This window comes from Pygocentrus nattereri, chromosome 17 (genome assembly GCF_015220715.1).
Source record: "Pygocentrus nattereri isolate fPygNat1 chromosome 17, fPygNat1.pri, whole genome shotgun sequence".
In the NCBI taxonomy this organism is placed as follows: Eukaryota; Metazoa; Chordata; class Actinopteri; order Characiformes; family Serrasalmidae; genus Pygocentrus; species Pygocentrus nattereri.
This window is the reverse complement of record NC_051227.1, coordinates 12,488,338-12,501,157: the sequence shown is the minus strand read 5'-3', so window position 1 is coordinate 12,501,157 and position 12,820 is coordinate 12,488,338. Positions and strand designations below refer to the sequence as shown.

The window sequence follows — 12,820 nt, the reverse complement described above, 5'->3', positions numbered from 1 at the left end:
TCTCCTCTTCTCATTTCTTGTCTTTTGCTTTGACCTTCAAAGCCAATCGATCCAGTCCAGTCAGCTCAGAAGTTCACAATGAGCTCCGCCACTGCAGGAGGCCTCGACCAGATCACCTTGGCTGCGCTACTTCATTCAGGCACTCTCACTCCATCCACCCCTCTCTCTCTCTCTCTACATCTACCACTCCTCCTCTCTCTCTCCATCCACCCTTCCTCCTCTCTCTCTCTACATCCACCACTCCTCCTCTCTCTCTCTCTCTCTCTCTCTCTCTCTGGCTCTCTCTCTCTCTCTCTCCATGCAGAAACATCTAATTCTGCTAAAGTAATGGTCATAAGCAGAGTTATGTGTAAAAGGCGATCACTCGGCCTACACAATGGTGGGCCTGAGCCCCCCGACTGGAGACCGATCTTCACCTCAGATGAGCGCAGCAGCGTCAGTCACTCAGCTAACACGGTCAGCTCTGTGCGGCAGCAGACGACAACCAGAGCATGACAAACACTTGGCTTTGTGTCTCTCTGTGAGAAAGTCTCCACGTCTGCCTCTGAGACTGTGACTGGAATTCACAGCTGAACTTAGAGGGATGCAGCAGTGAGACGCAGAGGGAAGCTTTAAAGGGCCCATACCCTACGTTTTTCCCCCTGAGCTCCACTTATAACATTAAAGTCACAATTTATTTTTACATGACCATTTGTTACTGAGCATTTGAGACGGACATATCCCAGCTGTTGGAACAAAACCTTGTATCTCCATTTTTGTCGTTTCTATGGCTACACTACACACGTGTTCATGGTTAATTTACACTCGTTTCTGTGGTTAGATTATAATTTATATATTTTTCAGCCTTAGCATGAGTGTGCCTTGATGTTATTCACCGCTGGGCGGCTGATCCTCGCATCTCGGTTCTCCTCCTGGCGAGGTTTGAGAGCCTCCTGAGACGCCACTGGAGAACCGTCTGTCTTAGCAGGACCTACGCAACACAAAACATACACACCATTACACACCATCAGACACCAGTACAGCTGGCAGGTAAGAGACACTGACACACGGAGAGAGAACGACATCACTGAATGACTCTTTTCCTGGATGAGGTGGCAGAGCTGCTTTTAGTGTGTATGTTTTAAAAGCAGCTTAAAGCATTTCTCTTTTATATGGTTTTAATTATTTTATTCTATTATTTTTTTTATTCATTTCTTTTGGTTATCTCATCTTTGGGATGCATTCTTGGTGTTACTCCTATTTCCAGAATTTTAGGTTTTTTTAATTGTTTGTTTACTTCTTTAACTCTTATTTTCCCAAATTTCTGCATTTCTCTTTGATCCATTGGCTGTGTTCTCATGCAAATATTTTTTCCAATCTGATTCAATAAATTGAGATTATAGATTAAGACTGGAGTGTTTATGCTCACTCTACTCAACAATCTGAAAATCTGTACATGTTACCATGACAACCAGCATCACATGAGTCTAGTCAGAGTGAGATGAGCAGCAGTGAGCAGTGCTTGTGTTTTTAACTGCTATAAAAAAGACGTCAGACGAAAACATCCTTCACATGTCCTTATTAAAAAAGGCCGAGAGGAAGACGTCGTGTTCTGAGACACATAAGCTGGACGTCCGTCCCACTGCTGTGTTTTAAAGGTCAGAGCATAAACTTCGTCTCCTCTGCAGACCAGTTTCTGCTCCGCGTGTTGAACAATATAAACTCTCACTATGATTCTTCTATTTAACTGATTATACAGTATTACCCACCTTGTTCAATCAGGTAGAGACTGTATTGGCCTAAATCGGACTAGACTACTCAGATTGAAGTGTTTAAATGGACGCGTTCTGTTCCAATTAAGATGTTAGTCAATAGTGTCTTGTGTCTTCTCACCCTGAGCTTGTCTCCCATCGCTGGATCCAGGCTGTGTGTCGCTGTGTGAGCTGGGTGTGCTGGAACTGGAGGAGCTGTTACTGCCCATCCTCTGTAGACCAACGTCCAGAGACAGCTCCATCCTGCACAGGTCAGGATTACTGCACAAACACAGCATGCACGCGCACACACACACACACACACACACACACACACACACACACCACAACACACAATCTGAATCTGTCTGAAGCACAACAGCACCGCTGAAATATGGGTCAGCTGTGCTATGCCTGTTTCCATGGTTGTACTACACCCATTTCTGTCTTTGCCCTAAACTCATTTACATTGTTAGACTCATCCAGTGGCTACACCCACCTGTTTCCATAGTTACACTGAACCTACAATGAAACGGTCACTCCTGGCTTGCTCACCTGGGGGTTTTACATTCTTATTAAAACTTTGTCTTTCCTGGAATTCTGTGAAGCAGCTTTGTGACATCAGTTGTAAAAAGCGCTATACAAATAAATGTGATTTTTTTTATTTTTGATTTGCAAGGTTATGCTACACCTATTTCTATAGTTGCACAACACCCATTTTTGCGGTTGCATTACACTCATTCCACGGTTACAGTGCACTAATTTTTATGGTTAAGCTACTCACGTTTCCATGGTTACAGTGCACTCATTTGTATGGTTATGCTACACTCATTTCCATGGTTACACTACACGTTTTTATGGTTAAGCTACACCCGTTTCCATGGTTACACTACACACATTTTTATGGTAAAGCTACATCTGTTTCCATGGTTACATTACACCTGTTTCCATGGTTACAGTACACTCATTTTTAAGGTTAAGCTTCACCCATTTCCATGGTTATGCTATACTTGTTATCATGGTCAGACTACAATCATTCCTGTGATTATGCTACACTGGTTTCCATGGATACGCTACACCCAGGTCATTCAGACCATTTGTATTAATCCATTCACCACAGCTTGTTCACATACCGTAGGTAAAAAATACAGTTAGAGTGTTTGTTTTTATGACAGTGTTGGGCTGAGCTGAGAGTTCACTGACCTGCTGCGTGTGAGCTGAGATCCGGTTCGGAGACTGAGTTCACCTTCCGCCGATCCGTTCCCCGGGGAGTTCTTCCTCACCATCGCTGGGGACACAGAGGCAGGCCGGGGAGGCGCTGCGGTCACGCCGCTCAACTTCAAACAAAAACACAGATGGCCAAACGTCAGCGAGAGGAGAAACCAGCACTGCGGACGCAGCACAGCATAGTAAATAAATAAATAATAAGCACAGCCATCCTGAAGAGCTTTGCTGTCCTCTTAAAAAGGTGGTACTCCAAGGGTTCTTTCGTAAAAACAACGGTCTTATACAGAACCATTTAACCATTAAAGAGTGCATAATTCAGAGCGCAGGAAGGACATTTATCTATATCTATAAACATGGACTAAAATACAGGCTTTAAGACGGCTACTGATTTTAGCTTCGCTAACTTTTAAAAATACTGTTTTCGATAATAAAAACACAGTGTGGCTGCGGATTAATGTATAAAATGCATAATCTGCTCGTCCTGAACAACTTTACAGCTTTCTGATAAATAAAGCAGTAAATAAAAAAGCAGAAATATTCTAAAATGGCTAAGAAAGCCGTAAAACATCAAGAATCATAATAAATTAAACACCCATGATCAAATAATGATCAAACTTGAGATGACAAAAACATTACTGTAAATAATTGCAATTTACTGTGCAATATATAATAACTCTAAATATCAAAGGAAAATGCCTTCTTGTGTCTAGTTTATAAAATTTAAAGAGCCCATATAATAAAAAACTGAATTCCCTTACTTTTGAAAAATAAATAGTTTGATGTAATATGTAAATCCTGTTAAAGGTTTAAAACATGCAAACTAAACAGCAAAAATGCTTTTGTGAATTCACTGTTTTTGTGATGTCACAAAAACCAGCACATACATACATACATACATACATACATACATACACACATATATATATATATATATATATATATATATATATATATATATATATATATATATATATATATATATATACACACACACACACACACACACACACACACACCTATTCGGCCTACAGCACTCCAGTCTCAGAGTGCTAGGTCATAAGGCATGCTTCAGCCCAGACTGCCTTTTGAATGAGGCAGCCAAACATCAGTCTTAAAGGCACAGTAACAAAATCAGCCTGTTTAATTGTCAGGAACAAAATTGAGCTACAAGAAAAACTCTGCTTTGGGCTCTTTAAATTTCGACTGTATATGAAGTAACAGCAGTTATTTACGAGTGAACTCAGTTTTCTAGATAACAGAATGTCCTGTTTCGGTTCTCCAAGTCCAGAGTTTGATGACGAGAGTGTCTGCTGCACTTGTTCTGACCTTGTGTGGCCTGTCGTCCTCCATCAGCCAGGGGGAGCTGCGTTCAAACCTCTGCTCACGGCCTCGAGATGCCACACTGGGCACAGCGGGCACAGCAGGCATTTCCGACGTGGGGTCAGAGTTCTGGTGAGGTATTTCGGGCCGGTGGGCTAACAGACCCTCCTGGAAGGCTGAAACACCTTTAGACTGGTCATGCAGTGACGGAGAACCGGACAGAGAGGAACCATGGGACTTCACGGGAACCAGGTGGGCAATCTGTGAAGAGAAAGAGAGGAAAGAGAGCAGCGCTTTAACCCCTTAAACACCTTTCAGCATTCCGTTACTCCTAAAGGAATACTGCAGCAGCATCTGGCTGGCAATTGATTCTGTATCTGTGTCTTTGTGATGAAGCAGCTCAGAAATCCAGTTCAAACACTTCCTGAATCTGTAAAGTTGCACTTTCCATTCCATCTTATCACAAGATCCTACGAGACTCACATCCGGAGTTATGAACCTGTGAAGAGGGGCTGAGATACACGTCATCTGCCTCTCACCGTGAGGTGCTGCTGGATTCATGTGTCCATCTGCATTCTGTGTGAAACTGAGGTGAGAGTTTCGAGACTCTGAGGTTAGAATCCAAGTCGAATCTCGAGTCTCTGAGGGTAGAGTCCAAGTCGAGTCTCGAGTCTCTGAGGGGAGAGTCCAAGTCGAGTCTCGAATCTCTGAGGTGAGTGTCCAAGTCGAGTCTCGAGTCTCTGAGGGAAGACTCCGAGTTAAGTCTTGAGACTCTGAGGTTAGAATCCAAGTCGAATCTCGAGTCTCTGAGGGTAGAGTCCAAGTCGAGTCTCTGAGGGGAGAGTCCAAGTCGAGTCTCGAATCTCTGAGGTGAGTGTCCAAGTCGAGTCTCAAGACTCTGAGGTGAGAGTCCAACTCAAGTCTTGAGACTCTGACGTGAGAGTCTGGGTTGAGTCTCAGGTCTCTGAGGGGAGAGTCCAAGTCAAGTCTAGAGTCTATGAAGAGAGAGACCGAGTCGAGTCTCGAGTCTCTGAGGGAAGACTCCGAGTTAAGTCTTGAGACTCTGAGGTCAGAGTCTGAGTCGAGTCTCTAAGGGGAGAGTCTGAGTCAAGTCTTAAATCTCGAGGGGAGAGTCCGAGTCGTGACGCAAGTCTCTGAGGTGAGAGTCCGAGTCGAGACGCGAGTCTCTGAGGTTCGAGTCGAGAGTTATGAGAAGTACGAAGTACAAGAAAAATGTAATATACAGGCCCTTTAATTTTACTCGCATCTCCTTATATAAGTGAATGACTGTTGGTGGTTGGTTTAAAGCTCAGCCTGTTCTAGATCACTGCATCAGTACCTTTTCTACACATCATTGTTATGCATTAAAGCATCCAGCAATACAGTGATGCGTTAGAAAGCTTCAAATCTCAGGATTCGATTCTCACAAACAGTTTTATGATCCGTTAATCACGGCAGTTACGACCGTCTCATTTGCATCATCAGCTCTGAATGAGCAAACGCCAGCTAATCTGTGCGTCCTCACCTTCAGAGCCTTGCCGTCTCCACAGAGACACCGTAATCCAAAACAGGTGGTCTGATAACACGGCAAGAGTCAGAGATCAGTGTAGAGATCAGGAGTCAGGATGAAATAAACTCCTCCATTCTAGACTCTGACTCGGTGTCAGTGATTCATACAGTTATTCTAATGGATGAAAGTGTTTCCTTTCGAATGAGACCGAGATCATGATTGTAGCACAGAGTGGGAACAGCGCCCCCTTTACTTTGGTTGAGTCGTATCATGTAAAATGTGGCTGTAGGTAACTGGTTTAAGCTTTTTCTGTAGATGTTATATAAATTAAACCTTCTACTTGGACAGGGCATCAGTGGAACACAATTGTGAGGGTAGCTGTACCTGTGGTTCCACAGGTCTGTGCACAGGTGTCCGTGCAGCCTGTATTCCTCCACTGCTGAAGGACTCGGAGCGGGGTGGCGGATTTGGGTCAGAAATCCGCTGCAGGGCCGGAGAACTCTGACGGTTCAGTTTGGATCGCTCCTCCACCTGCTCAACAGAACACAGTGCTACATCAGAGCCAGACCCCTCTATAAACAACCCAATCACTGGCTAGCACCAAAGCAACCCAGCGGTGACCACTACGGCACGGCAGGAGACCGCGCTACGGCAAATTAAAGGAACAATCTGGCTTCAAGATGGCTTTTAGCTAATGTACTTTAGTTCGCATTTATAGATAAAGTGTTCCACGCAGTGTCAGAACCCACAGAATTAAAAAGGGAACTCCACCTAATTTTCCAAATTCCTTCATAATTAAGTAGTTGAGATGTAAACAGAGCGGTTTGGTGTGAAACGCTCAGTTCTAGAAAAACTTACCGTGTCAGAACTGTTCACAGTGGTGGTGATAGGAACCAGACGTCCCCCTCTAAAAGCTCCTAACAGAAAGTTCCTACATGAAATGGTTATGAATTCACTGCCTGATGTTTTTCCAGACTTCCCACTATTTTCCGTCATCAACATTCCACATAAACTCAGAAGACTCGTGTAGGTTCTCTGGTGGTTCTGGATGGTAAGTAAAATGTCTATATCTGTGTTGTAGTCATGGCGACGCCTGGTTCCTATCACCACCACTGTAAAGACATTTGAACCATTTCACACCAAACCGCTCAGAATCACCTCACACACTGGATTATGCAGGTCATTTTTAAAAAATCGGAGGAATTTCTCTACAACAACTCTCTTGAATGATCAACTACATACGGAATAAACGGGAAAAAACTTGGTAGATTAGTTTTTTGCCAAACTATTCCTTTAATTATCAGAATCTACAGCAGTCCATGATCATCAGACGCCCAGTAAAGCTCTTATTTACAGTTCTGTGATTCATGCCGACGTCATTCAGAGACAATAGAGCTTCCTGAGAGGCCTGGAGGAGAGAAAGAGGTCGGGTGATGGAGCATGAGTTTAGGCACTGATGAGGGATTTTGCGGAGCGAGGGGGCAACCCTGGGTGAGTCACCTGTCTATAAACGTGTGCAGACGTGTTGGGGAATTGTGAGGACGTCTGTGATGTCACTGGGCTCTGTGTGTCTTGTGGAAATGTCTTACGGAGCTTCTCACAGTGCAACAACACAAACTCCATCAAAGACCGGAAAGATTTTAGTTACTCCACTCAAACCCCCCAGAAGACACAGTTTCCATTCACCGCTAGGAGTAAAGAGAGATTTACATTAAAGAAAAAAGATCTACAAGCTCAAAAAGGCTGGTTAATAAAAGACCGATTGTTTCAGACGCCAGTTTAACCCTTAGAGGCCTGTAGAAGATACAGTTGTTTTTAATGAAATACATTTATAATTAAATATACTTGATTACATTGTTTGTTAAATTTATATTTGATTCACACTCCATGGCAAAAAAATAGTATAATTTCATTTTTAACTTTTACTGCTGGTTCTGGCTGGTCAGAGTCCAGATTTAACCCCTACAGTGAATATTTGGTCTCACAGTAAACTCAAACTAGCCGGTCAGATGTTTTCAGCTGTGTGAAGCCGTTAGTGCTCAGAGGATCGACACTGACTCTCCTTTCTGTAACAGACCGTCTGCAGGTTCAGACACTAAACTTATTTAAATATTTAAAGACAATCAAAGGGAAAAACTCTCCATGCTGACTCCCTGCAGCTGATTTGTTGTTAAGACCATTTAAAGATGATTTGACATTTTGGGCTTTTTTCCGTATGAAGCAAACATTCTGTACCGACAGGTTCTGCACTTCTGATAAAACCTTCTGATGAAATGGTCTCAGTTTATCTGACCAGTACACATTTATTCATTAAAAATACCTGGTTAATCTAATCAATACTTCATTACATTTAAGCAGATGGGTCTGCACAGATCAATGCGATGCTGGAGAGCAGAGAGACGTCAGGAACGAAACCTGAGCTCTTCACAATATTAAGATTAATATCAAGTGACCCTTATTAGTCCCACAACGGGGAAATTTCACCTCCACATTTAACCCATCCATTCAGTGAAACACCACATACACGCTAGTGAACACACACACTAGGGGGCAGTGAGCACACTTGCTCGGAGAGGTGGGCAGCCCTATCCACAGCGCCCGGGGAGCAGTGAGGGGTTAGGTGTCTTGCTCAAGGACACCTCAGTCACGTACTGTCGGCTCTGGGGATCGAACCGCAGACCTTCCGGTCACAGGGCTGGTTCCCTAACATCCTAAAATGATCTTATAGTTGATAAATCTAATATTTCTCTTGTTGAGATTGTTGTAAGCATAATTTAAGATGCTTTAACTTATTTCTAGACATTTTTTTACTTGTTTTAGGTCATTTAATTATTAAAATGATCTCACTATATGGGCAGATAATGGGCAGATAGTCGCCCACGACTGCCCCACATTCATAACTTCATTGAAAACAGCACATTCTGACTATCATTTCTGATAAAAATGAACCAAAAGGGCCGTTTTATTTACAAACTGAAAATAAGTCAAGAGTAAACACGAAAAATAGTATCCTGTGAAGTGAAATGATCTTAAATCTAGTGGAAGTAGCTAACATTTCCCATTTTGGGAAGGTTGTGCATATATTATAAATGTTTCAGGTCATTTTATCTCACTATAGTGGCAGATCATTTAGCTGGTTTCACATTTCTTAAAATAAGCGACATTATCTGCCCACAAAGTGAGATCGTTAATAATTATTAAATTACCTAAAACCTAGATATAAGTTAAATCATCTTAAATTATGTTTACAGCAATCTCAACAAGAGAAATATTAGATTTATCAGCTATAAGATCACTTTACTTGACAAGATATCAATTTTTACAGTGAATAAATGAATTGTATTACCTTTAGGTAACTCTTTTTGCATAAAATTGATAGGAATTAATTAATGTGTTGTAATAAGTCTAATCATTTTCATCCAGACCAGCTTTTAATTTGCATGAAAACCAAATTACTCCAGCAGAATTCCTTATACAGAAACTCGTTTGAGTGAACTGACGGCTTTATTTACATTTATTTGTATTTGTCCTCTCACTCTCACTGCTAACGCTGTTAAACAACCTGTACATCACTGTATACATAAACAATAACATCAGAAGAAATTAAGATCCTAATAGAATCTCTTCTCTTCTGCTTACAGACACTAAGGTGGCCTGAAATAATTCATAAAGAGTTACAGCATGACTTCGTTATTAAAGCTGATGGACTTTTAAGGGTTAAATGGCATCTGAGACACTCATAAACGGAAATTTAACCTCCCGACTAATATCAGACCAAGGGTGTAAACCTCTGAGTACAGCTGATTGATTCTTTAGGATTCTTTCAACACAACAATGCACGAAATTTCAAATATCTGCACATCTGAGTTCAATTCAGTAAACTGCATAGTCAAACATAAGGACTTTTATTTTGCCTTTACTGTATTAAACATTAAAACGTATCATTATTGATCATAACACTGTAAAATTGCTGCAATCTGAAATTTTACACCCTGAGTTTTGACGTAACTACACAGAACTACAGTGTAAACTACAGCGTTAGCGCATCAACAGCTCGGATATCAGCCTCCCAGCTCAGCGCAGCTGAACCGGGACACCAGAACAACGGAGGAGATCCATCACCGACAGGCCAGCAGCACCCAGAGCGGTCAGGAGAGGAGAAATAACGAGTTTACACTCACACACTGCAGCCTGGAGCAGCAGGAGGGTCAGGACGGGGCTGCAGGGGAAGACCTGGGCATTTGGAGGGGCAATTCAGGGGTGTTTTCAGGGAAGAGGGGGGCTAGAGGGGCTTTTAAAGGGGCTGTTTTATACCACGCTGCTATTTCCTGCACTGCTAATGTGCTCAAGTGAAGTCTTTTTTGGTGTTTACTGAGCCATTCATCACGCAAAACTCTAAACGTGCAGGCTTTTGGAGTGAAAAAGCAGAAAAAGGAAACTCAAACAAATGGTGGCAGCTAATTACTCTACAAATAAGTGTATGAGAAGTAAAAAAGAAGTAAAAAAATTTGGTATGAGAAATGAGAAAGGTTAATAAACAAATAAAACACAATAAAACACTGTACAAGAAAAGGCTCCGTCACCATTACAATGCGTGAAGGTACAGTAATGTTCAGAAGTTTGGAATCGCTGCTTTTCATATATACATACATATTAAATATATGTGGCTGCTGTCGGAACAAAACCCGTCTTCAGAAAGGTGATTTTACAGGAGAAGGAAAAAAACCCACTTTACTTTCAATAAATGGAAAGTCAATGGAACCAGAGTTTTTTACAAGTAATTCTGGATCATTTCTTTTCATCATGAAATTTGCAAACAAAGTAAAGAACAGACATATTCAAATTATGATAAAAACTGAAAAACGATAAAAAATGGAGAGACGAGGTTTTGTTCTGACACATATAAATAATTTAGCTACAAATCACAGATTTAAACTGGTTCCCGTAATCAGTGAAGCTCTAATGGTTCTCGTAAAATGAACATCCAGAATGAAGCTCTAATGATATTAATATGCAGACTGAGATTCTAATATCATGAAAATGGTTACAATTCTTTGTATTTTGTAAAGTATCAAATCTAAAGGCATTTTAGTTTTATCATTTCATTACTTTGCAACGTTCACAAAACTCAAAATATCAAATTATTTAGAAACGCATTTTACGGTCCAGCTTACAGGATTTCAGAGCTCATTTTTTAGGCTACTACTGATTAAAACAGCAAGAAAGGTTAACATGACAAGCGATTCCAAACCTCTGAACCTTACTGGTCATTTTAATAGATTCTGATGGACCAGTCAGCAGTGGGGCTGAAGGGCGAGTCTAATGGGGATGGGCAGGGAGAGGAGGAATTTGAGCTGGGTGACGGGGATCTAGAGGAAAACGGGCTGTGGCGGGGCGAGCCTCGCGGGCTCAGACCTAACCAGCGGACTGCAGACTTCAGGGAGGAAGACACACTGCGGCTGTTTTTACCGACCGACTTTTTAAAGAGGTCGAAACCTTGATCACCCAGCAGCTCTCCCTGCATGCAGGCGGAGCTAGAGCGCCTAAGGTTCAGGTTGGAAAGCTTGAACCCAAAATCTGCCTTTGACAACGAGGAGGAGAGTTTCAGGAATGAAGAGCCACGTTTGCCTTCGCCGTAATCATCATCACTGTCATAGTTTAGCTCTTCCAGGCTTCGCTGAAACTCAGGCACCAGCAGGTGGTACTGAGGAACAGCGAGGAGGTTACTGGAGGGGGTGGAGTAAGAGCGCCTCTCTCTGGGCATAATCAGCTGCCTTAGAGAGCTTGCCGGAGCAGAGGCAGTCAGATCGATCTGCTCATTTACGGCCAGACATTCATGACTGCTGGCCATCCTCATCCGCCCTGTATTAGCATCTACCAGATCATGTTTGTCTACATCTACTCTATGGCAGGGCGAATGGGAGGCAGCTCTGGGTTTAAACTGACAGGCCGGACTGACCAGTTTATGGGGTGGGGGCCCAGGGCTGCGGCCGCGGGATTTCTCCATAGCCTGGATGTTTCGTATCTGCTGGTTGTTCTTGCGTTCCAGGGCTTTGCTGTCTTTGCTCTCTGAGATCTGGATCTGGGGAAGCGGCCGCTGGCGGCCGCGGTGCTGCTGAGGCTGCCTCGCGGCCCTGGAGGACGGCATGTTTATGGGGTTTGAGGGGGTGTGGCGGGGGTTTTGGGAGGAGGAGGAGGGGGAGAAAGGCTTCATCTTGATGTGGTGGTGCACTTGTCTCTGGATCAGATGAGGGGAGTTGCGGATGACTCTCTGGAAGAATTACAGTTCAGAGTTCGGTCAACACAGACGAGCAGAAAGAGGAGAACCAGCCAAAAGAGGAGAACCAGCCACCTCACAAAACATCAAAACTATGAAATGAGATATATGGAATTGCGCAGCGACCATGAGGTCAGAACACAAACATGTAAAGATTTAGCTTCCCTATTTATCCACACTGTAAAAACAAACCCCTCCTAAATGGTAACATTATGAGAACTACAGTAAAGGTTCTCAACTTTTATGCATTTAAATAGAACAGTAATTAATTCCACATAATTGCTGACTGTTTCTACTGGTCCATTTACCATCAGGTTTTAAGGAAATTTTTCTCAGGTATTTAAGCAGATACAAGTTTGAACAGTAATCAAATGATCAATTTTGGATTTTTGAGGCTAAGTTTTTAAACTCTCAACAGAGAAAACACTACTTAATAGGCAAACTGCACGATTTCATAAAACTTGCCAAGTTTAACATATTTGGGGAAAAACATAACCAATAAATGTGCCATAACTTTTGCAGAAGGCACGTTTTATGCTTATTTTTTCCCCAAATATGTGAAATTCAGCAAATAAACAGTAATTTTGCGTTAATTTGTGTTCTCTGTATTTATATACAGGATATATATATATATTCCTGTATATATATATAATATATGTATATATATAAATATATATACATATATTCCTAGTAATTCTGGACCATTTTCCATGCATCAAGATATGACAGTTATGTATTTAATCATCAAAATGTCCC

At 42.1% G+C, this 12,820-nt stretch overlaps 1 protein-coding gene across 4 annotated transcripts in view; it reads right to left on the bottom strand.

The window, feature by feature from the left end:
* tnika (TRAF2 and NCK interacting kinase a) overlaps nt 1–12,820 on the bottom strand; it is a 105,166-nt gene that overhangs the window by 17,811 nt on the left and 74,535 nt on the right. For 3 of the 4 annotated variants that reach the window (XM_037546624.1, XM_037546626.1, XM_037546625.1), the window contains 6 exons: nt 11,747–12,058; nt 6,172–6,318; nt 4,284–4,538; nt 2,934–3,067; nt 1,873–2,012; nt 876–970 (listed from right to left, as the gene is read on the bottom strand). In XM_037546624.1, the coding sequence (XP_037402521.1) occupies nt 876–970; nt 1,873–2,012; nt 2,934–3,067; nt 4,284–4,538; nt 6,172–6,318; nt 11,747–12,058 (1,083 nt within the window). The remainder of the gene's footprint in view (nt 1–875; nt 971–1,872; nt 2,013–2,933; nt 3,068–4,283; nt 4,539–6,171; nt 6,319–11,746; nt 12,059–12,820) is intronic. The other variant, XM_037546627.1, reaches the window with a different exon arrangement.